The sequence below is a fragment of the Ochotona curzoniae genome, unplaced genomic scaffold (assembly GCF_017591425.1).
Source record: "Ochotona curzoniae isolate NIBS_2020 unplaced genomic scaffold, NIBS_Ocur_1.0 scaffold_3835, whole genome shotgun sequence".
Classification (NCBI taxonomy): domain Eukaryota; kingdom Metazoa; phylum Chordata; class Mammalia; order Lagomorpha; family Ochotonidae; genus Ochotona; species Ochotona curzoniae.
The window spans coordinates 10,731,177-10,756,644 of record NW_024467114.1 but is presented as its reverse complement, the minus strand read 5'-3'; the positions used below and the strand labels follow the sequence as shown (position 1 = coordinate 10,756,644).

The following is a 25,468-nucleotide window of genomic DNA, read 5'->3' as shown; positions in this document are numbered from 1 at the left end:
AGGCGGCCCGGCTCCGCGCCATGGGGCGGCTGGTGGCCGTGGGCTTGGTGGGGATCGCGCTGGCGCTGCTGGGCGAGAGGTTCCTGGCGCTGCGGTAGGTGGAGCTCCGGGCTGTGGGAACCGGGAAGGGCCCCCAAAGGGACCCGGGAACTGGACTAGGGCGGGGGCGGGCAGAGGACTAGGCTGTCTGGACCCCTCCCCCCACGCCTGTTCCCAGCCTGCCCAGTAAAGTTTGGACCGGATGGTGACGTCATCTAGAAACTTTGTGAAGTTCTTCTCCGGCCAGACTGACTTGGCTGTGCATACCTGGTAACTTGATGAGTCGTGCATGGAAATTTTAATTCCCTCGACTTGAGGCAGGTCATGGGGATCACCCCTCTGTGTTTCAGAGTCGCCCTCCACTCTTCCCTTGTTTGGTTAACAAACTGGAGCCCTGTCTGATGCGTACAATAGATCAAAGGCACTTGGGGCACCCAGGGACTGACCTTACAGCACCTGGGCACCCAGATGCTGCAATGTGCCAAATGATAGAGGCCACCGCTCCACCTCATACTTGCCCTGTGATGGGAAGTTGCTGCTGAATTGGCAGCTCAAACTGTACACAGCTCATGCAAAAGAGTTCCAATATACTGAGCATTTGGTGGGTAGATATTCCGAGGAACTCCCAGTAGCTCTTAGAGGAAGGCCCTTGGTGGCCTTGACCCCGTTACAGGGGAGAAGAGTAGTGCAATCAGCATCCTGGGACACTTCAGAACAATGAGAGGAAATGGGCATTGTCTTTTAAATCTGTTTGTGCTTGACCAATTTGAAGTTCTGTTATGAATGGGGATGGCTAGGGCAAGCGCAGAGGAAACCATACAGCCCGGGCAGGTGGAGTTCTTCATGGAGGGAGACATTTAACATTGATCTGGAAGGTGGAGGAAAGAAGCCAGCCCAAAGAGGTAGTGCAGGAAGACACAAGGGACTCAGGAGTTTGGAGGTTCCTGAGTGAACCCCATTGAAATGAGTATAAAGTGTCCTAAGAACAGTAAAGGGGGAGGTATGGATCTGGGGAATGTAAATGTAGGTTGGCTGACTAAGTCCTATTTTGCTGGGCCAAAGGGAGGTTGTTTTGTTTTTCAGCAAGCCCGTGCGACAACCAGCCGTGTTTCCTACAGGGGAGCTTGCAAGGACAGTGGAGAGTAGGGCAATCCTGCCATCTTAGGATCTCCTGCAGGGCTGAGGCTGCAGACACACGCAGGATCCTGATTCCATTAGGCTGGAGCCTAAGCTTTGGGTCTCTTCATTGTTTAGTTTTTGAAGATTTATTTATTTTGATTGGAAAGTCAGATATACAAGAGAGGTGGAGTGAAAGAGGAAGATCTTCCTTCCGATGATTCACTCTCCCAAGTAGCCACAACGGCCGGAACTGAGCTGATTCGAAGCCAGGAACCAGGTGTCCCACATGGGTGCAGGGTCCCTATGCCTTGGGCCATTCTCTACTGCTTTCCTGGGCCACAAGCAGGGAGCTGGATGAGAAGTGGAGCAGCCAGGACGTGAACCAGCACCCATATGGGATCCTACCACATATGAGGCAAGGACTTTAGCTACTAGGCTACTGTGCCAGGCTCAGTTCTTTTCATTTTTTTTTTTAAATTCTAGTGATTCTTCTGTGAATCAGGACTGAGCAATCGTAGAGGAGAGTAGCCACAGGGAAGCTGGTTAAGAGGCTGCAGAGTTCAGAAAGAAGAGAAGCAGCCCCAGGTCTGGAGGTCAGAAGTGACACCAGGGAAGGCATGAGCTCCCCTGTCCCATGGCTGCAGCTTCTTATCCTTACACAGTGAGGCAAGGATGGTGTGTGTGTTGTGGGAGTGAGGTGAGGGTGGGGACAAAGGTAAGGATTGGGAAAGGAGCTGGGCCTTAATTACGGTGCATGAAAGCCCATTCTGCTTCGCAGAACATGCATGACTTTTGTTTCATTTGTGAGTGGCACATAATACTTGTTCATGCTTGTTCATGCGTGTTCATGCTTGTTCATGCGTGTTCATGCTTGTGAACTATGTTTTGATATATATTCACATTGTATACAAATCAGGGCGATTCGTGCATCCATCGCCTTAAACATTGATTAGTCTCTTACGGTGAGAAATTTCTCATCTTCCGAAGTGCACATTATTAATCATGCAGTAGAGCTCTGAACTTTGTCTTCCTGTCTAGCTGTAACACTGCAGAGGTTGGAGTGGTTTGAATAGGATGTGGCTTCCAAACTCATGCTGTGCTTAATAGTTTAAACGGCAAAGCCTTATGTTAATGACACTAACATAGTGGGAACAACGTAATCATGGTGTTTAGGGACGGTGTAGAGGAGGTGCCCAGGCTGTGGGAACATGGAAGAGACATTCCCTTGGTAAGTAGCTCTGAGAGAGGGTTGGGTTGGGCCCACAGACTCTGCTTTTGGGCTTGTCACGTGACCCCTCCTCTGCAAACACTGTGTTTGATCTGACCACCTTAAGATTGTGAAATAAGGCGTGCCTTCCGTTTGCAGAGTTTGGTAGCATGCTCAAGTGTGTAGCATGGTATTTTGGCAAATCAAGTTATTTCTCTTCTCCATATGCCCACTTGGATTTCAACTCGAATTTCAGATAAACACTGGGTAGTTTGTAGTGTAAGTATGTCCCAGATGGATACATGCAATCCAGGTTATCTTTTTCCTTTGAACTGGAACCATCTGAGGTTCCCAGAGGTGGATAGCATTTCACACGTGTCTTTTCACTGCTCCCTAGTTGAGCAGCAGAGTAGAAAATGCACAGATGCGCCCCGGCCAGTTGCTCCTTCTTGTGAAGTGTGCAGGCGTGGATGAATCATGAAACTCAAGAGCATCCCAGATCTGAGAGTGGGCAGATGCTCCAAATGAGCATCTGAGCGTCACACTTCATACTGACACGCGTTGCGGCGTTGCTGCCAGGGACTCGGCCTGTCTCTTTAGAATACATCTGAAGGAGCAGCTTTCTTTATTTGCTACCGTCCTCCTTGTCATTTAGTGTGCGACCACTATGTATGAAAAGGATCCAGTCCTGTATGTTAAATCAGCCTGTATATTCACTGACGTTTGGGGAGAAAGACCTCTTAACTTTATGCCTTCATTTAGCATGCCTTCCTGTGTTGTATACCTCAAACCAAGATTTGAATATAGTAGCTAGTTAGTTCAACATGTAGCAAACTGGTGCAAAATGTGCACTCTAGGTCAAATCTGGTGATTCCAAATTCAATTCCTGCAGGTCACCATAGCCCCCCAGCTTCTCTGCCATGGAAACAGCTCTGCCCCAGGTTGACGTACCCGTGCTCAGATTCTTGGGTGCTCGGTGCAAGCGTTGAAGGGGCCCAAGGGGTGAGATGTATGAGGTTTTGCACAGACAGGAAAAGGCTGTTGTGTGCGGATGAGCCTGTGTGCAGATGATAAAGCCCTGTGACTTCATGAACTCCAAAGACGTGAGATTGGCACATGAAGCAATGCCTGCTAGCAACTGTGCGTTCTGCCTTTGCCCGAGGCATGTGGGCACCATGGCTCACTCTCCTGGAGGCAAGGTGGAGACTCACAGGTTGGGTGTATATCTCTCAGCATTATAGGCATCTTACTGTTGACAAAATGACTGAGTTGCAGTTGAGAGAGAGAATAAGAAGAGCCCATTAACAGAAAAGTTAGATGTGTTTGCTTTTGAATATGAGTGCTTGCTAGAACATATCCTGGGATGCTGTGGGGATGACAGGACAGAGTGCTGTGAGTGATTATTGATGTCTGCGTGATCACAGAGTGTCAACAAGCATGCCGGCTCTGACCTGGTACACTCATAAACATACTCTGAACTTGAAGTTATCAGGGAGCAGATAGGCCATAGTGAAAGCAAGATTTTCCTCCTCTCATACCTTATTTGTTTGTTTGTTCCATTCATCCTAGGCTTTTTTACGTAAATACTTTTAAAGCTTATATTTTTGTAAATTAAAGATCTCTCCTAGATTCCCCAAACTTCACAAGTCTGACATTGGTTAGAATGTTTCAGTTATAACTAGCATTTATCCAATGAGTGGAGGCTTTTCCACATAGAATTTGACTTCATTTTACATGGCACAACTCCTGGTCAGTGGGCCAACGTGAGCCTCCTCAGGAGGCTGAGTGAGTGGTTGCAGGAGGAAATGGGCCTCTTCCTGTGTTTTCACACCTTGGTGGTTTGTGGTGGACCTTGGACCCTTATCAAAGATGCAGTATGACTGTTGTCATCTCAAGCATGCCCCTATCAGGAACAAAAATGCCTTTTCCAAAAACTTGGACCACAGAATTACTTGTAAATGCAACAGAGACTGGGAAACTGAATTCCTGGCATGGCCCATGGAAGAGCAAGGAAGCGATGGGGCAGAAATGGCTCTGATTTGATTGGCTGGTAGGCTCCGGATCACTGCATCACAGAAGTTCACTCCTGAGTGGGGAGCTGATAATTCTACCAGTGGAAAAGTATAACAGTCATTTACGGAAGGAAAATGTGGAATTCTTGATGTAGTCTTCACAAAGTATAGAAGCAGAATATTTTTTTCTTTCTTTTGTCTTAAAGAGAAACTAAAAAGAAAAAAAAAATGATTTGACTCACCAGAATTCACACATAGTCCTTCTGTAACTTCACTTTTGCCAGCAGGTAATTGACAGATCCAGAGATAATAACAAATGTACAACTAAACAAGTTGAGGTAGACTGCCGTGTTCAGCAAAGCATAATTAATCAGTCATTTCTGCAACACTGAGTTGACCCTAAAACAAATACTATGCCTAACTTAAAACTGCTCAAACCCATCTGTGTGTATTGCTTTGGACAGATTTTATTTAGTTCATATAGTTTGTTGATGAAAAAGGTAGACGATGGTCCTCTATTTTTCCTAACTATATGGAGCCAAACAGTCATAATAGCAAGTTACATAAACTTGAACCCAACTCAGCACATGGTGCTGAGACCTGGCATAGAAACCACAGCTGTGACCTGCTGATTTGCATCTACATCTGTTTCTGGAGTGGAACACCATTCCTAGACCCTTTCAGGGCCTATGGATTCAAACTCATTTTACACGTGGAGAAGCCTGAGGTGTATAGAGAGTAACTGACCTGCCAAAGCCTGCTTCTGCCAGGACAGCACCGGCCATCTCTTCATTTCGAGAAAATGCAGAGTGCATTAGTGCAGGGATGGCCCCCTGCAGACACCTGAATCCAGCATTTCTTGGCCAAGGCCTTTCTCATTGTGGGTTCTGGAGACGGCAGGTGGGATTTTTGGCTCCACATCTGGAGCTCTCTTCTCACAACACTAGACTTGTGACAAATGTGTCCCTCCTGTGCTGTGCTTATATTTGCATAGGAACTTGTACTGCAAATTTTATGTGTTGAATTACTGGCATTCTTTCATAACTCAATTCCATATGCAAAAAGTTTTGATTTGCATTTTTGTTGACATTCTGATGGTAGTTTACGTTCCTTCTCTTGTTTTCCTGTCCTTGCATCTGATTTAGATTTATACTGTTTTATGAATTGCTATAAGCTTCCTAAACCTTTCCTGAGAAAAGTAAGGGAATATGTAAACAAATATTCTTTTTTTTTTTTTGACAGAAATCGGCTTAAAGCGTCTAGAGAGATTGAATCTGTGGACCTTCCAAACTGCCACCTGATTAAAGGAATTGGTTCGTATGTGAAAATGTTTGTTGCACATGTTACAATACTTAGCTGTTGATATTAGGACATTAACCTGCACTATTTTGGCATGCAGTTGTTCAATAGCAACTGAGCCATTTATCAGAAGATAAATCCCATTAGGTCAACAGGAAGCTCTTTGGTCATTCTCTTGACCGTGCGCATTATGTCTCTTCTCTCTTATGCTCATTGTAATATATTAGTTTTTTGGAACAAACCATTATCTTTTGTTGGATTTCTTGGTTGTTTCTCAGCTTCTCTGACCTGGTTTTCCAGGGTCTGTGTTATCTGTTGTAATGCCCACTGAAGTCTCTGTCCCATTAACTCCACTTTTAAGTAAGTTCTGTGTAGGCGATAATAGTTCTAGTGACCCTCGGAAAGTTCATGGAAAATGAATTGAAAAGGTAGGTAAGTTTATTTTGGTACAAAAAATATAGAAGCTTTTTTTTTCTTTCTTATTCACGTTAACCTTTGGAAGAACCCTCATGTGCATAGATTTCAAATTATTTTTGGTACCAAAATAATAATCTTTTAATTTCATTTTTCCAGGAACTTTTGCAAGTTTCTTTTATTTATCTGGCTTAGTGCTCTGTAACTACATCTGGTTTCATGCCTAAGGCATAGGAGACATTTCTCAATCTGTACTGAGGAGAAAAAAATGGTTCATTATCTGAGTTGTGGTAGGAGGGGAGCAACACTTAATAAGTCCCCGTGTCTGTTTCATTCTGTATAGTGACTAAGACTTTGAAGGGGTCTTTGGAAACACACCCCTGATTCTGCTGCGGTGGTGAGGGGGTGTGTCCACACTGTCTCCTTGCACCCGGGGTCCCCCGGCTTGTCTATAGCTTCTTCCAGGGCAAAGACCTTGTCCTGCTGTTTTTACCCTTTGCCACCTGCCAACATCCATGGTGCACAATAGAGTCCCAGTCGTTATTGTTGAAATAACCATGACCAGCACAAACACTGGCCATTGCTGAGAGGCAGTGAGTTAAGGTATGATTGATTACAAAATGAGAGAGGAGTCAGATCAACTCCTTCTGCCAGATTTGTAATATGACCTCAGGCAAAGCTGACTTTTGTATCTTTCACCTGTACTGGTGAATTTGTGATTAACTTGAAGGTTTTTGTACTTTAAAAAAAAAAACACATGAGATCCCACCTTTTACTTCTTCAGACGAGAGCCACAATGTGCAAATTATTAGACTTACTGTCATGTGCCCCTTGGTCCTCATATACCAGCATCCTTCTCTAGAGCTGACAGGGTCACTTAGAGTCTTGCATTTTTTTTAATAAATTGAAGTACAGATTACATGAAAGTATCCCTTCATCTTCTCATAGGCAACATTGTTAAGTTTTGAGCGTCTGACACTTTTCCTGTTTGTGAATACTCTCACACGTGCGATTAAAACAAAATCTAAATGAGATCAAGTTGTAGATCTTGCAGAACTAGCTCTTTGAAATTTAATAATATGTGTGGTTACTTAAGTCAGCGTATTGTTACAGTTTTTAACAACTCCCTAAAGTCTTCCTCTGTGAAGTTCCTGCAAGCATATATTCAAACAATACAGAAAGATACAGAATGAAAAATGCACATTTCTTAACAACTTCTTCATCCCATCATCAAAATGACCTCAGAGATTTTCCTTTCTGTCCTCCCTGATATTTGCAGTGCAAGACACAGATATATGCATTCCCATGCATTTCTGGAGGGGTTTTTTTCCCCTGAAAATTGTCATCTCAGTATAAATATCCCACGACCTGTTTTACACACAACACAGTGTAAACAACTCTCGCATCGGCATAGGTAGATTTACAGCATTCTTTTACACGGCAACTTATTTAGCCAATTCCTTTTTCAAAAGATTGATTTGAAGGCGAATGACAGTGGAACTTAAAAGAAGTACAGGAAGAGAGCTAACAAGACACAGAAAGAAAAAGAAAGTTATCTTCTATTCACTGGTTCATTCACCAACTGTCCACAGTAGCTACGGCTGGGCCAGGCCAAAACCACGAACCAGGAACTCCATCTTGGTTTGCCCTGCGAATGGCAGGATCCCAAGCATCTGGACATCATCCGCTACCTCTTGGGCACCTTACTAGGAGACTGCATCTGAAAAGGAGTGGGACCCAAACTGGTACTCTGATAGGAGACGCATGGGCTTACACCCTGCTGCATAACAATGCCCAGCCTAGCCAGTTCTTTTCTAATACGCTACAGACCAGTGAGTGGATATCATTGCTCTTGTATTTGTTTCTGGTCCATCTGTGGACAGCAGTAGGATTGTCCTTCAGTTGGGGTAAGATTAGAATTTTGATCGTCATTTGCTAACTAGCCTGGGAGCTGACAACACTAACATTTAATAATAGAAACATATAAAGATATTTATCGCTACATTCACTGTAGCTTGCTATCAGTTGTCGCAGCCACCTCTTTTCCTGTGCAGTTTTATAGATCTGTTACCTCTTGCGCTTTGCGTGTCTGTTTCCTGTGTATTCTGCCTCATCAATTTTTTTTTTGCCATTGCTCTTTTGGGTTCTTGCGATTCTACCTCTCTTACCATGGATTGGCTGATGGCTTCTGCTGTTTCTCCTGTTTATTTCATTAGCCCCAACACCTAGGAGGATGGAAATTTAGTTCCAAATACCAAAGAGACCACACATCTCTGCTGTAGTTCAGAGCTTCTAGAACCAAGGTTGCTCCTAGAGACCCCAGTGGCAGCAACTCCTTACCGCCTTCTTTACGTATTCAGTAAGAATCCCCTAGAAGCAGGCCCTAAGACAGGCCAGGCAAGCAGCTGTGAGGGCTTCTGGGAAAACTGGGGAGGTGACTGCCACATCATGAAACAGCTCTGAGCCTGGGTGCCCATCTTTTGTAAATTCAAGTCTGCACAAGCAGAGGCATTACAGGACGACACAATGTTAGGTGTCTGCCTGGGATAACTCCTGGGACCCAGGCCTCCTCTGAGATGAAGCAAGCTTGGCAACATTTATATTCCAAACAGGCAACTGTCTGTTCCTGTGACCTTTATGTTATGATATGTGTGAGCTGCTGTCTGAAATTGGAAAGAACGAAGAAATATGCCACCTATGGCCCCTCTTCTGAAGTGTTTAATGCCTCTGAGGCGCTTCAAAAGGCAACCGAGCGGGGAAGATGAGCGATCAGAGAGCGTTTGGGATATGTTTTCAGATCTAATTAGAACTGTGCTGTTTTTCCCTTCTGTTTTGCTTTTGCCCTGTGGTGAGTACACAGCAGAGAGACATGCATTGAATGCTGCATTTGTGATGCAAAATGGGTAATAATAACTTGTGGTTCTATACTTTTAACAACAGTTGTTTATCTCATGGTCTTTGATCATCACTAATAGCGCACTGCTCCCTAAAGAGGCAGAACTGCTTCTTTACATGGGCAGACAGGGTAGAAAGCCCCTTATTTTAAGTCTCACTTTGTGTTTTGGAAGTGGATAGGAGTGTACCTAAAAAGATCCGATCCTGTCAAGAGAACAGACTTCTTCCCCTTGTTCTTTTTTACTGTCAACACACACACGCACCAAAAATATCAACACACTGCAATGCTATGTTCACCATCTTCACCATCACCGAAAATGAACTCTTTGTGACCCTTGAGGGCTTTGTACATATCATGTGTCTTCTTGTTTAACAAATAATATTCACTGACTATAATATCTATTTGGCGAAAGAAAGTCCACAATTCTATATTTTTATTAATTCCTTATCTAAGCTTTTACACCCAAGATTTGACACAATACCAGCATCTATATAGCTAGCTTTATTTGAGACTTAAAAATTTTCCAAAAATCTCATTCTACTGTCTCATATTCACAGTTCTTAACTAAAGTATAGCATTTGAATGAGTGAGTGACAGAGAGAGAGAGAGAGATTAATATTAACTACTGGTTCACTTTCCCAGATACTTTGGCTCAGTCAGGCCAAAGCCAGGAGCCTGAACCATGATTTCAATTCGTCTCTCCCAGTAGGGCATCATGGAGCCAAGGACTTTCTGCATTAACAGCTGCCTTTCAAGGTGATCATTAACAGAAAGCAGGAGTTGGGATCTGAGCCAGGATCCAAACCCAAGCACTCCAAGTACGAGATACAGCCATCTGAACCAGTGTTTTAATGACCAGGGAAATATAATTGCTCCGTGGAAAATTGGGGGGAAAAAAACATTGAAATGTGAAGCCTTTGTCCTCAAGTGCTTTACAGTCTACCTATGGGCAGGAGCCAAAACAAAACACCTGGAGGCATGAGTGGAATTCAAAACCTCATGGCAAATGGAATTAAAAGATAAGTTTATTTAAGGGCAAACCCATTTTGAGATCCATGCATGCTGACTTTGTAATGCATATTTTTAGAAATTTTCTATGAAAACCCCTCAAAAAATACCTGTTTAGTTGTATGACACTAAACGACCTGAGGCTCTCCCAGGATCAGTGATGACCGCAGGTCTTCTTTGCCCAGGGTCATTAACATGCACATCTAACCAGTGAATCCAAATGAAAATGAGACGCTACCTTGACTTGTTGTATGAGCTGTTGAATACGCAAGGATATATCTCCTATTACAAGGTTACAATACCTTGGGGCAGAGAAATTTCTTTTTTTCTCATGTAACATCCAAAAGTAAGCCAAGGACCTAGGGTCCTTAGAAGACTGTACTGTGTGGACTTCAGAAATGAAGCCATTATCCATACAGTGCCTCCATCTTAGAGTCCGAGTGCGGGACCCTTAGTGATGATTTACATGGATATCATTTTAATTGTATACTTCTTGTTGGTTACAGACATCTTACATTTTCACATTCCACTGAACCTAACTTGAACCCATGGCTACATCCAGCAGCAAGAAAGGGTGGGGATGTTTATAGCTCTGTCGCCATGTGGCCTGTTGCTAAAAGGGGAGAAAGGAAGTTTGGACACTAGGAAAGAGAGTGTGGTTTCTGATGCAGACAGATACTTGAGGACATAATGAGAGGAAATAGAAATTAGCTATAGTAAGCCAGGAGAGTCTTTAGAAGAAGCATCTTCAAAGGGACTTTAAAGAAAAGTACAGGACATGGACTGGTGAGGAACTCCAGGAAATGCGTGAAAGTGAACATTTGAGGAGAAAGGCCATCCTAGGAAATGAACCACAGATGAACATCCAAAGGGAAATGTCTCTAGAAAGGAGCCAGCGATGGTGCTGATAGAGCAAGCTTGTTAAACACCAGGTTGGATATTTTCTGTGTGCTTTCAGATAAGACCAAATGTCAGTCCCAGCCTCCCAGAGTGTGGCCTTGAGCCGGCTTCCCAATCTTTGACAATCTCTTGCATCTCATCTGTAACACAAGGAAGAACGTTTCCTGTTAGCACTGTGAGATCATGGGAGATCTTACATGCACGGTACTTTCATGGAGTGTGATACTGAGTAGCACTTTATGGATGCTAGTTGTTATTATTATTATTATTAATATTATTAATAGGGAACAAATATCTGCAACGTTGACTGTGCTGCAGGAATCATATCTAAGAGGTGACCAGAGATTATTATGGCCTGTGGTGGAAGCAGTCATCAACATGAGGGTGCGGGAGTAAGCCTGGAAAATATTTCAAGAATGTTGGATTCATTTCTTCCTTTTGAATAGAAAGAAGTTACAGTGTGCTTGAAATGAGGATATTTTTTAGGACATTGTTCTTTGTTGACTGCGAATACAATAATTTGTAGAAAAAGTAGAAAAAATAAAATCTCTTGTCATCCTGCCACCAAGTAACAGAATTAATTTAAAATTTTTTTCAGTATTATTGTTTTTACATATGCCACAAGCATGTATGTACACATTGGAATGACGTGTTCTTGAAGAATTTTCTACTAAATGGATCTGGAAAGCAAAACTTGAACTAGAAGTGTGTGTGTGTGTGTGTGTGTGCTGAGATTCATTCAACCCTGTGTGTGTGATGGGGCATTCTCCTGGTCCCTGCTTATTCACAGTTGAGAACCACCCTGAGATTAGGGTCTGGTGATTCCTGACCATTTCTGTGGGCGGGGGGAGGGATCCGAGTCTTTTTTAAATCTTCTGAGAGTCAAGGAACCTTTTCACACAGAAGTTCTTTTCTGTACATACACAAACATTTTGCCTTGTCCAGCATTTCAGCATTGGTAATTGTGTGGGCGCCCAGGGAGGCCAGCCCGCACAATTCCCACCACACTATGCTAAGCATAAATAGATCTCTCTCTTTTTTTAAGATTTATTTATTTATATTGCAAAGTCAGATATACAGAGAGGAGAGACAGAGGAAGATCTTCCATCCACTGATTCACTCCCCAAGTGACTGCAATGGCCAGTGCTATGCCATTCCTGAAGCCAGCAGCCAGGAACCAGGAACTTCGTCTAGGTCTCCCACGTGGGTGCAGGGTCCCAAGGCTTTCGGCCATCTTCGACTGCTTTCCCAGGCCACAAGCAGGGAGCTGGATGGGAGTGGAACTGCCGGGATTAGAACCGGTGCTTATATGGAATCCCAGAGCATACAAGGCAAGGACTTTAACCACTACACTATCGTGCAGGGCCGTAGATATCTTTTTTTTTAAATCCAGGTAGACGAGTCATCTTTACAAAGTGAAGGTTCTATGGCATTGGTATTTTGTTTTGCTCTTCTGCAAGCTGACACTGGAGACCACCCATTAAACACAAACTCTCGCATCAAAGCCTAAATGGCTAGACAGATACTGTTGATCTTGACAACCTAGAAATAATCTTGGAAAAACCCTTTGGAGATGTCTTAAAGAAGACTGGATCTTGTGCACTCAAAGAATGTGTCATGATTTGGCTTCATCTAAGCCATTTTTAGTCCGCTCTTCTCTGTTTGGGTCTATTATCTGTCTCTGGGATTTACGCAGTGAGACGGCCAGGAAGGTCGTCTGTCTCGTTGCTTGCTGCGCTTTGTGGCGAGTACTGCAGACGATCAATAGATAATCAATAGCCATCACGGGCTGCCTCGGAGGCGGATGCCAGCTGCACCAACTGGCTTAGGCGTGGGGCATTTTTCTTTAATTTCCTTCCACTGTTTTCCCCTATAATTTAAAGCCCACCTTTAGAAGTAAATGAGAAGCTTTCTTTGCCTTTGAGAACAAGTAGGCACTGTTTCTGCAAACGGGACTGTGGCATCCCACGTGCTTTCTCTCTGTTAAGGAGAGAAATGTCTGCTTGAGATGAGATGAGGACAGGGGATGCTTGCATGGTTAAGTGACTGTGAGCCATCCTTCGTGAAAGTAAAATTCCCCTGATGTCAATTACTCCCATACAGACATCTGGATGTGTATCCCAGGATGTCAACATTTTCTGTATGTTATCAGGAAACGTGATGATAACTTGACTTTGATTTGGATAAACACAAAATAACCAACATTGGAAGTCAGAAGTGCATTTTAGCAAGAGGTTTAGCCTGATGCCTATTAAAGAGAGTGATTCCTTGGGCAAAAAAGAAAAAAAAAAAACCAGAATCATCCCCAAAGACAGTGACATTCTGAGAAAGTAACCAGCATCCTAGCAGCGTGCTGTGTAACGGTAACAGAACCTGAGTGTGATATGTGCCTGTCCCTTGAACTTGCAGAAGCTGGCTCCGAAGACATCGACATTCTGCCCAATGGCCTGGCCTTCTTTAGCGTGGTGAGTACTTCGCTTTCCCCACACTCAGTACAGGGAGTTCAAGCCTATTTGGTCTACATCTTCTAGAATATCCTCTAGAAATCAGAGGTCAACAAGACCTGAGAAGTTCTACCTCGAGTTTCTCCATATATGGAGATAAACAGGCCCCCCTCCCCCATTAATTTATTGTATTTCAATGCAACTGTATTTCAATGCATTGTATTTCAATTAAACTGCCATTGAAAGGATATTTTCGGGAGCCTTGTGGGTATTTGATACTGCTGTTCTCAATGAAAATGGTTACATTTTCAGTTTTTAAGTGTGTTTAATTTTACATATTCATATTTGTTATTGCTTATTTCAGGATCATTGTCTTTTCTTTCTCGCCCCCTAAATAGTTATCAGAAGGGGAGAGCTGTGACGTGAGTGTATTGAAACCCTCCATTCAGCATCCATTCTTACACACTGAAAAGTTACCTTCTTCGTGGCTGTACAATAGTGAGCCTTTACAATGAATCGCGTAGTGCTGCATCCACATCTGTTCTAACTGAAAATTCAGGAGAGGGGACAGAGGACGAAGCTCTGGCCACTCCCCTTCCCTGTGTGGGCACAGGTGAGAATCCTGGGCCACTTCCTGAGTCAAGTTCTTCTTGAAACAGAAACGTATGACTCAGGGCTGCCTGCAGTGATTGGATTCTCTGTGAGTAGCCATAATTTCCAGGTTCCGAGATTCAGAAAGGATGTGAAAAACTTGGAGTTACTTTATAAGAAAGTCACAGCACTATGAGGTCTTTGAAAAATCCACTGATTCACATAGTCCATCATAGCTGAGATGGTTGGTTGACCTGTTCTGTCTTCTCTCTTTTCTTCGTTAGGGTTCTGAGTCCAGCATTTAGATTAGGAAGATCTCCAAAGAAACTTCTTGTACCTCATAGTGCTTGGAGTGGCAAGATTGACAGCGATTCATAACTGTTGCAATATCAAAACCACTCGAGGAAGAACCTCAGAGCATGCCCTACACCCGGGACTTGGGGAGGGTGGGAAATTGGGTGGGCCTTCTCCCTTAATACCCCCCTTTTTAACATGAAGGTAACAATATGGAAAACGTACTAGTATTATCCACTTTCCTGTAGCCCTTGAACCTTCTTACTCTAACTAAGTATGTGAAGAATGTCAAAATTAATTTTATTAATAAAAAAAAAAAAGAATACCCCACTTATGACCAATAAAATAATTACACCCTATTAATAAGATAAAAAAAATATAAAAAAGAAAGTCACAGCACTAATGCAATCAGGTTTATGAGACGAGTGAGAGAACTCGGCTTGGAGGAGAATGAGGTCAGGCCACACTTCTCTCGGTGTTTGTATGAACGACTGTGAGCAACTGGAAATTTCCATGAGGGGAAAAAGACGTACCATGGGCTTCAGCAAAAACACTTGTGTTTATATTTAATTTTTAAAACATGCTTTTAAGAGAAAAGGTTTATTTAATTGCCTTCACAGCATGAATCAAGTGGTATTTATTCTAAGACTGTGTGTGTGCATATGTCTATAGATCTGGAATAAAGCAGTGGGACTAAAGGTCAAAATTATTTTATAGCCGAGATACAGATATTCCAAATAAAGCCCAAAGCAGTTGCATTTGTATTTTTGCTTCTTTGTTTCTTGGAGATTCATGTAATTCAGAACTTGCACATTTCAGGATCCTCTGCTTCCCTCAAAAAAATCTCAAGTGAGAGAGACTGGGTCTCTGTAGCAATGAGTCAGCTTTTCCTAACTATCATGAAAACACAGACTACTTTTAAAAAGGAGGCTTAGGGCCCAGCATTGATGGCCTAGCGGCTGAAGTCCTTGCCTTGAATGCACCAGGATCCCATATGGGTGCTGGTTCTATCCCGGCAGCTCCACTTCCCATACAGCTCCCTGCTTGTGACCTGGGAAAGCAGTCGAGGACGGCCCAAAGCCTTGGGACCCTGCACTCGTGTGGGAGATCTGGAGGAAGTTCCTCGTTCCTGGCTCCTGGCTTCAGGATCGGTGCAGCACCGGCCGTTACAGTCACTTGGGGAGTGAATCAACGGACAGAAAATCTTCCTCACTGTTTCTCCTCCTCTCTGTATATCTGACTTTGCAATAAGAATAAATAAATCTCTGGTGTTGGAAGGTCACAGTCCAACATCAGAGAGGCACCACTGGTTCAGTCAATGGATGAGGCCAGGGGATGACAGTGATGGAATGTGTGTTCCATGGTGAGGGATAGTGTGGTGGGACAAGCAGCAGCCACAGAGAACAGCTGGCCCCACTCAGGCTCATACAGTGAGTGCTGCCTCAAGAACCACATTCCATGGGCACAGTCCCCCGGGAACTACGGTAACTTCCCATGGAGCCTTGCTCCTCAATACCACAATTCAATCAGATCTCCACCCTACCAACAAGGCCAACTCAAGGCTTTGGGGTTTAAACATCTGTATGATTGAATAGTCAAATCGTGCTCAAAATCTAGCAGTTCCCAAGCCCATAAGTCTATAATCATTATCACAGTGGGACATATTACAGTTGCCATGATCAATCAACAGAAAATCTACTTTTTCTATTATCATGCTTTGTTATGTGATTTTGGGGGTGGGGAATAATTTATACACAGCCCCGCTCTACCACTATTGTTTTTGCTTACTCAGCATTGTCTCTGTAACACTTCCCAAACTGCTCTCCCTTCTAAATAAACAGCTCAAATATCATAGTAATTGGTCGGGGGGGATTTGTGTATGTTTGTTTTTTTAGAATTTTGTTATTTCATTCTACATTTATGGCCTTGAAGGTCACCTCAAAATTAACATCATACATGAAGAGGGACTGGATGACAGAATAGAATAGGAAGAAAAGTTTCAACAACAATGCTTGCATGCTTAATTCATTAACTATATACGTAGAAGGGGTAATGGTAATGAGTTTTGCATGTGTCTATTTTATTGCACTCGATTTCTAAAGCTAGGAAAAAGGTTTAAATAGTAGGAGATGTTAAAATAACCCTGTTTACTTATCACCACCTGGTAGAACTTCCTGTGCATGTCATTGTTTTGGGACAATAATTAAGAACAGAGATGATTAACAATGGAAGAGCCATTTCTGTGGAGCAATAGAACAAGTTTCAGCTCATGCTACTGACACTGCCAGCCTTGAAATTATGCAATTATACATAGATTTTTAAGTAGAAAATATTTTCTTTATATCCAGTTTTGTGCATAAAGTAGAACTTTTTTTTACTGCACTATTTCAGTGTACATATGATATGACTGCATTATATTAGTAAACTAAGCTGCTACGTTCACTACCATAAATTTTAATCTGATTTGATTGTTAAATAATGCACCAGTTGACTGATTCCAATGATCTAGAGCTTAGTGAGTACTCACCATACATTAAAGTCAGTGCTCATTCCTGAGTGAAACCTCCAAGCAGAGAAGGCTACAGCAAGCATCACTCCTACTGACAAATGAGCTGCATCCCCGTTTGTTTAGTCAGAGAGTAAGAAAATGTCCAGCAACCCCACAACCAGCGCTAACTGAAAAACTAAATGTGAAATACAGAAAGAGAAAAATACCACTATTCCCAGAGAATTTGCTTATTTAAAAAAAAATCTCCAAGAAATAGAACTAAATAGACTGCTATTGAGAGAGCTCAATAAAATTATTGGATTCAAAATGAACACAAGAAATTGAGCAGTATTCTTGTACACTGAGAAAAACCAACAGACAGTATTACATCCTGTACACGTGTTTCATGTCCCATATAGGAGGGGTGTTGCAAAAGCTCATGGAAAAAGCATGTTATGAAAGACGAGGCATGGATTTCAAAATTGTCTGGCATTCAAATAAATGTACCTTTTAATTACATTTTTTCTTGAATTTTTTGAGGTGTCCTTGCAATAAGGGTAAATAGAGAAAAAAAAATGTATACATCCATAGAAAGAGGACAGAGAGTGGCAAGGTGAGTGGGGATTGTGATGTGGTTGGCGTCCTTGAGACCAGTGACATCAGGAGCAGAGAGAAGGTATTTGAGGGAAGGATCCAGATACCTGAGGGAAAGCCTTCCTGGGCAGAAGAAACTGTGAAAGCGCTCTCAGGGAAGGACATAGTCAGCTGTGAAAGACATCAGGAAGTGTGAGGAGAGCAGTAGGGTGACTGGGGTGTGGCAGGGGCAGGGGAGAGGAGAGTGGGGCCGGTCATACATGGCCTTTAGGTCCTTGTACAAAATTATCCTGATCAATGGAGCGTGAGAGGAAGCCGCCAGAGGATTTTGATCACACATGGGACATCTGAATGCCGAGGCAAGCTTGGACACGAGGGGGGAAAGAAGGCAAGCAGAAAGGCAGTTAGGGAGCGGTTGTCAAATCGTGGCAGTGGTTTAGACCAGGGTGGCTGCGGAGGAAGTGGTGAGGACTGTCCACGTGCTTAGGAAGGGATGCGTTGTTAAGGTAAGGCCAGCAGGATTGGCTGGTGGATTGGATGAGATGTGAGATGAGTGGGGGAGTGCAGACTGAGGGCGGCTTGTAACTGGAAGCAGCAGGCACCACTCTCGCCCTGAGACTCCACAGTCAGTGTGGAGTGGAGGTTATCTTACCCTCACGTCTACCAGCAATGCCGCAGGCCACCAGAACGCCCCCAAAGACCCGCAGTCCTTGACCTGCTCTCTGAATTTTGACGAAATCAGCCATTTTTCCAGCTTTCTAACTCTCATTGACTGTTTGGGGGGGGGGTGTTTTTGTTTGTTTTCTAGGATCTTCTTTCTGCTTTCTTTGTGGCTCTGTATCACCATCTTTGATCTACTTGTCATGTAAAGTTTGCACTTCAACCTATAACAATATTTAAGCCTTTGCATTTTTCCCCCCACTGTTTTGGACAGGGCCTGAAATGTCCCGGACTCCACAGCTTTGCACCAGATAAGCCTGGTGGAATACTAATGATGGATCTAAATGAAAATAAACCAAGGGCGCTGGAAGTAAGAATCAGCCGGGGTTTTGACTTGGCTTCATTCAATCCACATGGCATCAGCACTTTCATAGATCGTGGTAAGAACCGAAGAGCTACCAAGATGGAGAAATATAGAATGGTTCCCAAATAACTGCAGAAAGTACACTTGGATTCTATGCATCAGAGAACAATTCACTCATGAATACTTTCTGTATTTTTCATACAAACAGGTTGTTTGCCTCTTCAGCTAGCTCTGTAATATTTTGAAACTTTTAACAGTTAACACCTGGCTGCTTAGATTTCATAACCTTTTCATAAAGCTGTTGTCGTATGGAAAAACAGCTATATTTCTGAATTAAACTGTAAATAGATTATACATGAATTCCATATATGGAGTGGGAAACGCTCGTTCTTAAAGGTCAGAAGCCCAACGATCAGAAATAACACGGAGTTGATACCAGGGAAGATGGGGACACGAGTGGGATGCCCAATCACCTCTCGGGCTGACACAGGCAACCTTTCATTGCCAGAGCATTTAAATGTCAGCGTCTGCCCAGAGGTGCCATTGTTATGCCTCGTAAATTAACTTGGTTCTTTCAATTCTTTAGATGACACAGTTTATCTCTTTGTTGTAAACCACCCGGAATTCAAGAATACAGTGGAAATTTTTAAATTTGAAGAAGAAGAAAATTCTCTTTTGCACCTGAAAACAATCAGACATGAGCTTCTTCCAAGGTTCCTCCTCTTTTACTTTGGTCTCCTGTGTATCTCAAGCATCTAAAAATATTCCCAATGATCCATGGTCCTCTTCCCGTTTGCTAGTTAGTAAATAAGGTCTAATACGCAAAAAGTTCTCTAGAATGTTTGTGCAAAAGTATTGGAAATTCATGCGTATGTTTTCAGGATATTCATTTTCTATTAATGTTGTGAAGAGCTTTCATATATAAAATTTCAAAACTTTTTCACCAAGATACTATCTTTGATAAATCCATGAATAGCTTAACCTAATATACAATATGTAACACCTATAATGCAAGAGCTTGTATCTCACTCTTTATCTGCATCTGTATGTGTATTTGCACAGGTTAAGCACTCCCGGTGTGAGAATCTGAAATTTTAAATCTGAAGCATTCCCAAGCTGAAACTTTCTCAGCACTGACTTGACATGCATGGAAAATTCCATACTATGAAGCTTACTTTTATGCATATAATTCCTAAAAATATTTTATAAAATGTCATATTTATAATGACATATATATATAAAATACAAATGAGTTTTCTTTTTAAGCTTGGATCCTGTCTTCAAGATACATTGTTATATACACAGAACTATCTCCAAATCTGAAGAACTACAAAGCAGTTTTGATCCCATGCCTTTTACATAAGAGCTGTTTGCCCTGTATACACATATGCATTTGTATGATTTCCTTGTGCATCAGGGAGAGCATGGCATATGGAATATGTCTGCTCTCTGTCTCCCCCTTAGATGACTCATCACCTAGTTCAGCATGCCTGACCTGCCAAGAGACAATAGCCCGTTTCATAATTTGGGCTTTGCATCTTTGTGTGGGACTTTATACAGGATGCTTTCACAGGATACATGGTGACTACTGACCACCCCTATAAAAGGGTGGCCTTATGGGATCAGAGGCCTATCAGCTCTGACATGACGTTTCTGAGCGATGTGGCTAATAGAGAATGCCTTGGATCCCTCCAGCTCATGGTGCATGAACATGCTGCTGCTCTCAGTTTCAGCTTGATGGATATTTTTAATTTCTGCTGCCCCTTCTAGGGCGGAAGCAGGTAGCTTCCAACCATTCTTCCTGAAATGCCCTTGCTAATCCACAGACACATGCCCACCAGTCAGGCAGCACCTGCAGTATGGAGCTGTTTCAGAGAAAAAGAGCTTCCCCCTTCTTCCCTGCAGATCTGTATTTTTTCATTTAACAAAAAGATAAAGCAGCTCTTTTAGAAATTCTTTAAGAGGGTAATTGGAATTTAAATTTAATAACACCCTTGTTTAACTGGCTTTCAAAATGCAATTGTTTTTAGCATATCAATCTCTGGAGCATTGTGCTGGGGCCATTTCATCATCCATTTCTCTCCAACTGTTTATTGAGTGCCTGTTCATTCTCCACATGTCGGCCTTGGGAGGCAGGTAGAAATTGAACAGTCAACCTGAGTTTGACTAATAACGATGCAAGGGAACTCAGCAGAATCCAACAACTGAGTCAATGGAAGCTAGGTAATGTTACTGATGGCCTGATCCTCTCACCAGTCAGGCTACCTCTGACTTTGTGCCATGGCCAGCATTGTCCTTAGGTATAATCCTTAAACTCTACATGGCTTGCTGTCAAAAGAAACATACTCTTTTGGCACCAAGTTCTCCCTTTTCCTTTGTGATAATCCTACCATGATTGCTAAATGACCTGTCTTCAAATTAGCTAGTGCCATACAAATTGTTCTTATAAATATTATTAGGGTATATGGCATACAACTACAGATGTGTGATTTTAGCATACCTTTTCCTAGAAAACCACTTACCCAAACTTTAAAGCAAATGTAGTATCCTTGGGGATATTTTGAATATGGAGATCCTCCAGGCTTTGTATTTTCTCTCACGTGCTCTTTCTCTTTCAGTGTCAATGATGTCATAGCTGTTGGGCCAGCACACTTCTATGCCACCAATGACCACTACTTCTCGGATCCTTTCTTAAAGTATTTGGAAACATACTTGAACTTGCACTGGGCCACTGTGATTTACTACAGCCCAGATGAGGTTAAAGTGGTAGCAGAAGGATTTGATTCAGCAAATGGCATCAATATTTCACCTGATAAAAAGTATGACCTTACAAAATATTTTTATTTTTCCTTAATCATCATGCTTGCCTCATTCTTTACATTGGTTTTCTATATATGAAAATAGTTGTCTTGAAATTTTGGGTATATGATTAACAAACACAAATATATACTTACATACAAATAAGTATATATCTACTCTATACATAGTCAATGAATTTAAATATAATGTATACTTATGTGCAGTATATATTTCATGTTATGCGTAAGTATATACAATAAATATTTTATTTAATATATAGATTTTTACATGTCACTATCAAGCTCCATTTTATTAATGTAAATTTTAATAAAGCAGGATCAAATTTATCTGTACATATTAAAATATCAGTTAAGTATTTCCTTTTAAAGAAATACGTCATTGTTCTTATTGGATACATGATATTGCATTAATCAGGATGATTCTAAACTAACCAGTTCGCTGGAGTTTTTTCTGTGAAGCAGTAGGGACTCTTTAAATGTTAATGTCAGCAGGTATTGCCAAATCATCCTCTAAAAGAACCTCATTATCTCTATATACAGAACCATCAGGACCTATACGGAAGGATGTTAAATTCCGTGTAAGCTTTCTCTTCTGTATTAGCAGAGAAACCAGTACAGATGTAACATGAAATAAATTTGGCATTCCTTGACAACTGAATGATTTTGGTTTCAGGATAGAATCTCCTCTTTTGTTGATTACAGAAGATAAATGTAGCATGATTTCATTTCTCTCCACGATAACATGATCTAACTTTTCTAGCCAAAACCATTTTTCTCTCCAATTTTTATATTTCCCAAGAATCAAACTTTCTTATCACCTAAGCAAATAATACATAAATAATATAAAATTTTAAAACCGATCATCATGAAAAGAGAGTTCAGCTTCAGCCCCTCTTTGATCATTGTTAGAAACATAGGGAACATAGGACTGTTGGTTCTGACGGTGCCACCTTCCACCCACTTTCCCACTGGCAGCTGCTTGGTCTGGCATCTCATCCTCTTTGGCTACAGAAGGAGATTTTATTCCAAATTGTTTCTGCTCTACTTCCATTTCTGTGCTCCTGCCAGTTTTGTCCTTGTGCAGTCCTATAGCTGTTAAGGGCTCCCAGGCCTGTCTTTATCTTGGACCTCCCCTCTGCCCCGCACAATGGCAAGGCACAATCTTAGTGCTCGCCTGCTCTTCGACTGCAATGTTAAGTCCCTTGATTATTCAAAAAGTTGCAGCTGCCTAGCAGAATCGAAGCAGGCTAACGGGTTGGCTGTTCTTTAACACACTGCTACCAGTGCTTCCTGCTGTTGCCTCCATGCTCCATGCTTTAAACGTTCTTGTCCCTAGGCTTCATGTGTTTTCTCCTGCCTGGAAGCTGCTTTCTGTTCACAATCACTACAGATACCCCTTCTTTGTGTGTCTTTCTCTGAACTCGGGTGTTAGATGTGTCTTTAGTCTCTAGACCTGAGTAACTTCTCACAGTTCCAATTCTGCTGACTTAGATGTCTAGTGCATTTGAACTTGTCTGATCATGTCCCAACACAGTATATGTGTTGGAGGAGAGAGGCTGTTTCTTGCTGTTTATATCTGCCACAGTCCTGAAGTTGTGACTTTCCATGTAATTGTTCCCTAGAACAGTTGCCCTGGATTAGTCCCATCGGTGAGCAAAATGACCACAAATGTGTCCATGATTTGACGCCCCTGTCCTTAGATGGACACAGATTGTTCTGAATATTTATCTCTTCCTATCAACAATCTCAATGTATTATTTTATTAAGCATGAACAGTAACCAATATTTTTTTTTAAATGTGTGCTATCCTCTGTATTTCTAAACCTAAGTAATATTTAGAAGTACCAATGACTGTGGGATGTAAGTGCTTTTCTTATGAACGCAAATAGTGGTTTTGTATTCATTTCAGTGGCAGATAGCACGGACATTCTATTAAAAATGATGTGTTATTTCTCCTTACAAACCTTTAAAAAATAATTTAATAATTAGGTGATTGCTGTAGCACCACTTAATTGATTGTGAGAGCTTGCCTTTTAAATAAAAATTGACCTTTATCAAGCTTCCCTTAGAGGCCTATCATTGATTTACATCTTGGGAGATTATTTAACCCCGGTCTTTCATAGTGTCTTAATGAAGCTTCAGTTGTCAGGGAGCTCTAACCAGTGTGTTCTTTTTGCAAAGGTATATCTATGTCGCTGACATATTGGCTCATGAAATTCATGTGTTGGAAAAACAAGCTAATATGAATTTAACTCAACTAAAGGTAACATTTTTTATGCATAAAGAAGACAATAGTCTGTTTTTCATTGCAAGTAGAGTTGTTCTGTATTTTAGCAATGCCATCCTTAGATTATGGGAGCCCGGGTAGTTATTCTGAGTCTTAAAATATGACTCCAGTATATCTGGAAAATCTCTTGTTCCCAGTGGCCACAAGTGGACCAACCATGATTACATGCAGCAGCAGAATATTAAGTGAAATTTGCTTCTGACTTGCGGACTGTTTCACAAAGCATTGATAGCACTGATGAATTCCAATGAGAATTTTCACAATTGAAAAGACTAATGGATGAATTCTCAAATGAAGATTTATGCATGTTGTCAGTTCCTTCAATAATAAATGAAGGCAGAAATTGGGCTCCACACCATCACTATTTTCTTCCTGCTGAACAACCCATATTTTAGATTAAGAATTTTCCATTTTTGCTTTGATTGAGTTCCTTGAGCTGACTCATGACTATCTATCTTTTAAGAGAGAACTTATTTTTTGTAAGAGATTGATTATCAGCCTCACTTCCTTAATTTCAGCAAAGATGAAGAGTGGCTCCTAATGTTTATTAAATTTATTTTAAGGAATCTTGCTGTTAGAGGGAAGGAAGGAGATGTACCTAGTTTTCCCACATGCATCAGAAAGGGAAGGGTAGGCTCAGTGTATCAAGCTTCCCCGTGGCACTGACATGCTTTCATTTGAAAGGTGCTCCAGTTGGATACCCTGGTGGATAATTTATCTGTGGATCCTTCCTCTGGGGACATCTGGGCAGGCTGCCACCCGAATGGCCAGGAGGTCTATGTGTACGACCCCAACAATCCTCCCTCTTCAGAGGTTTGTATGCCCGTTGCCTTGATGACCCAACCCCTTTTGAACTAATACAATAAGTTTGTCATGGGGACAGTTTGTTTAGTTCTTGTAAACCAATAATATGAGAAACTTATGTAATGATTTTGTAGTTGCTGTAAGTCAATCATGGCAAAACGTTAAACTACTCAATTACTTTGTTTAATGTAATCTCTTGATATATTAAATTACGGTGGAAACTAGTCAAACAGCATTTTTATAAAGACATATGTCCTTACTGTGTGGTACACTGGAAAATCTTAAAATATCTTGTTTTGTGTCAGCTCACCACATGGTAGGATCGTTTTTCATGTTGAAGTAGTGTGAAAGTAGGTACAGCAGTGTGTTTCACTAACGGTGAATTGCTGTAGTAACACTAAACCCTGTGCTGGTGTGGAGCAACTAGATGATTTAAGAAACTACGCTCTGCAGGTTTTAGAAGTACCTTGACTTGCATGTTAAAATGATCAGTAGCTACTGCTTTTCAGTTTTATGTTCTTCAATCATTGTGTCACTGTGGGAGACGGGGAACCTTGGAGACTGGGTGACATGGTGCGTGGTAGTTCTATATTAACACATAATCTCTCCCGAATAGGTTCTTCGTATCCAGAATATTCTATCGGAGAAGCCCACAGTGACCACGGTTTACGCCAACAACGGATCTGTTCTGCAGGGGAGTTCTGTGGCCTCCGTCTATGACCGGAAGCTGCTCATAGGCACTTTATACCACAGGGCATTGTATTGTGAACTCTGAGCTGTACTTCTGATGTGCAAGCGTGATAACAACTGATTGTCTATGAATTGCTAATCCTAAGGGAATTTAACCAGCAACACTGACCTGGAAATGCAAGGCATAAATAGTTTATTTTATTTCAGGAAGCAGGGGTTCCTACAGTTCTTTAGCACTTTTAACAGTAGAGGAACATGAACAGTTTAAAAAAAAAAAACAGGCTAGAGAGAGAGCTGCATTCCAGTAAGGTGAATACCTTTCGCACAAAGCAAACCTCACTCTTGTCTTCCAACTGCCAAAATGTGGGTTCCACTGAAACAGAGTGAGATGTGTGACCTCGGCGCCGACCCTGAGCCTGACCACTGTGACTGCTCAGAACTACTGATAAGATGACATGGGTTCATGTTTTGTACTTACATCTTTGTTTACTATGAGAAAATCGGAGTTATACGAGTATTAAAGTTGGATTTGAATCTCA

General features: G+C 41.9%; 1 protein-coding gene across 2 annotated transcripts; it reads left to right on the top strand.

The window, feature by feature from the left end:
* PON2 (paraoxonase 2) lies at positions 1–25,468 on the top strand. Of its 2 annotated transcripts, none has more exons than XM_040964811.1 (9): positions 1–94; positions 5,620–5,690; positions 13,304–13,359; positions 18,240–18,405; positions 18,925–19,042; positions 20,948–21,148; positions 23,330–23,411; positions 24,120–24,248; positions 24,856–25,468. In XM_040964811.1, exons 1-9 carry the CDS (start codon positions 21–23, stop codon positions 25,012–25,014), a joined length of 1,056 nt encoding a protein of 351 aa, XP_040820745.1. In that variant the 5' UTR covers positions 1–20; the 3' UTR covers positions 25,015–25,468. The 2 variants fall into 2 exon arrangements, with proteins under 2 accessions (XP_040820745.1, XP_040820744.1); XM_040964810.1 differs by having other exon boundaries at positions 18,916–19,042.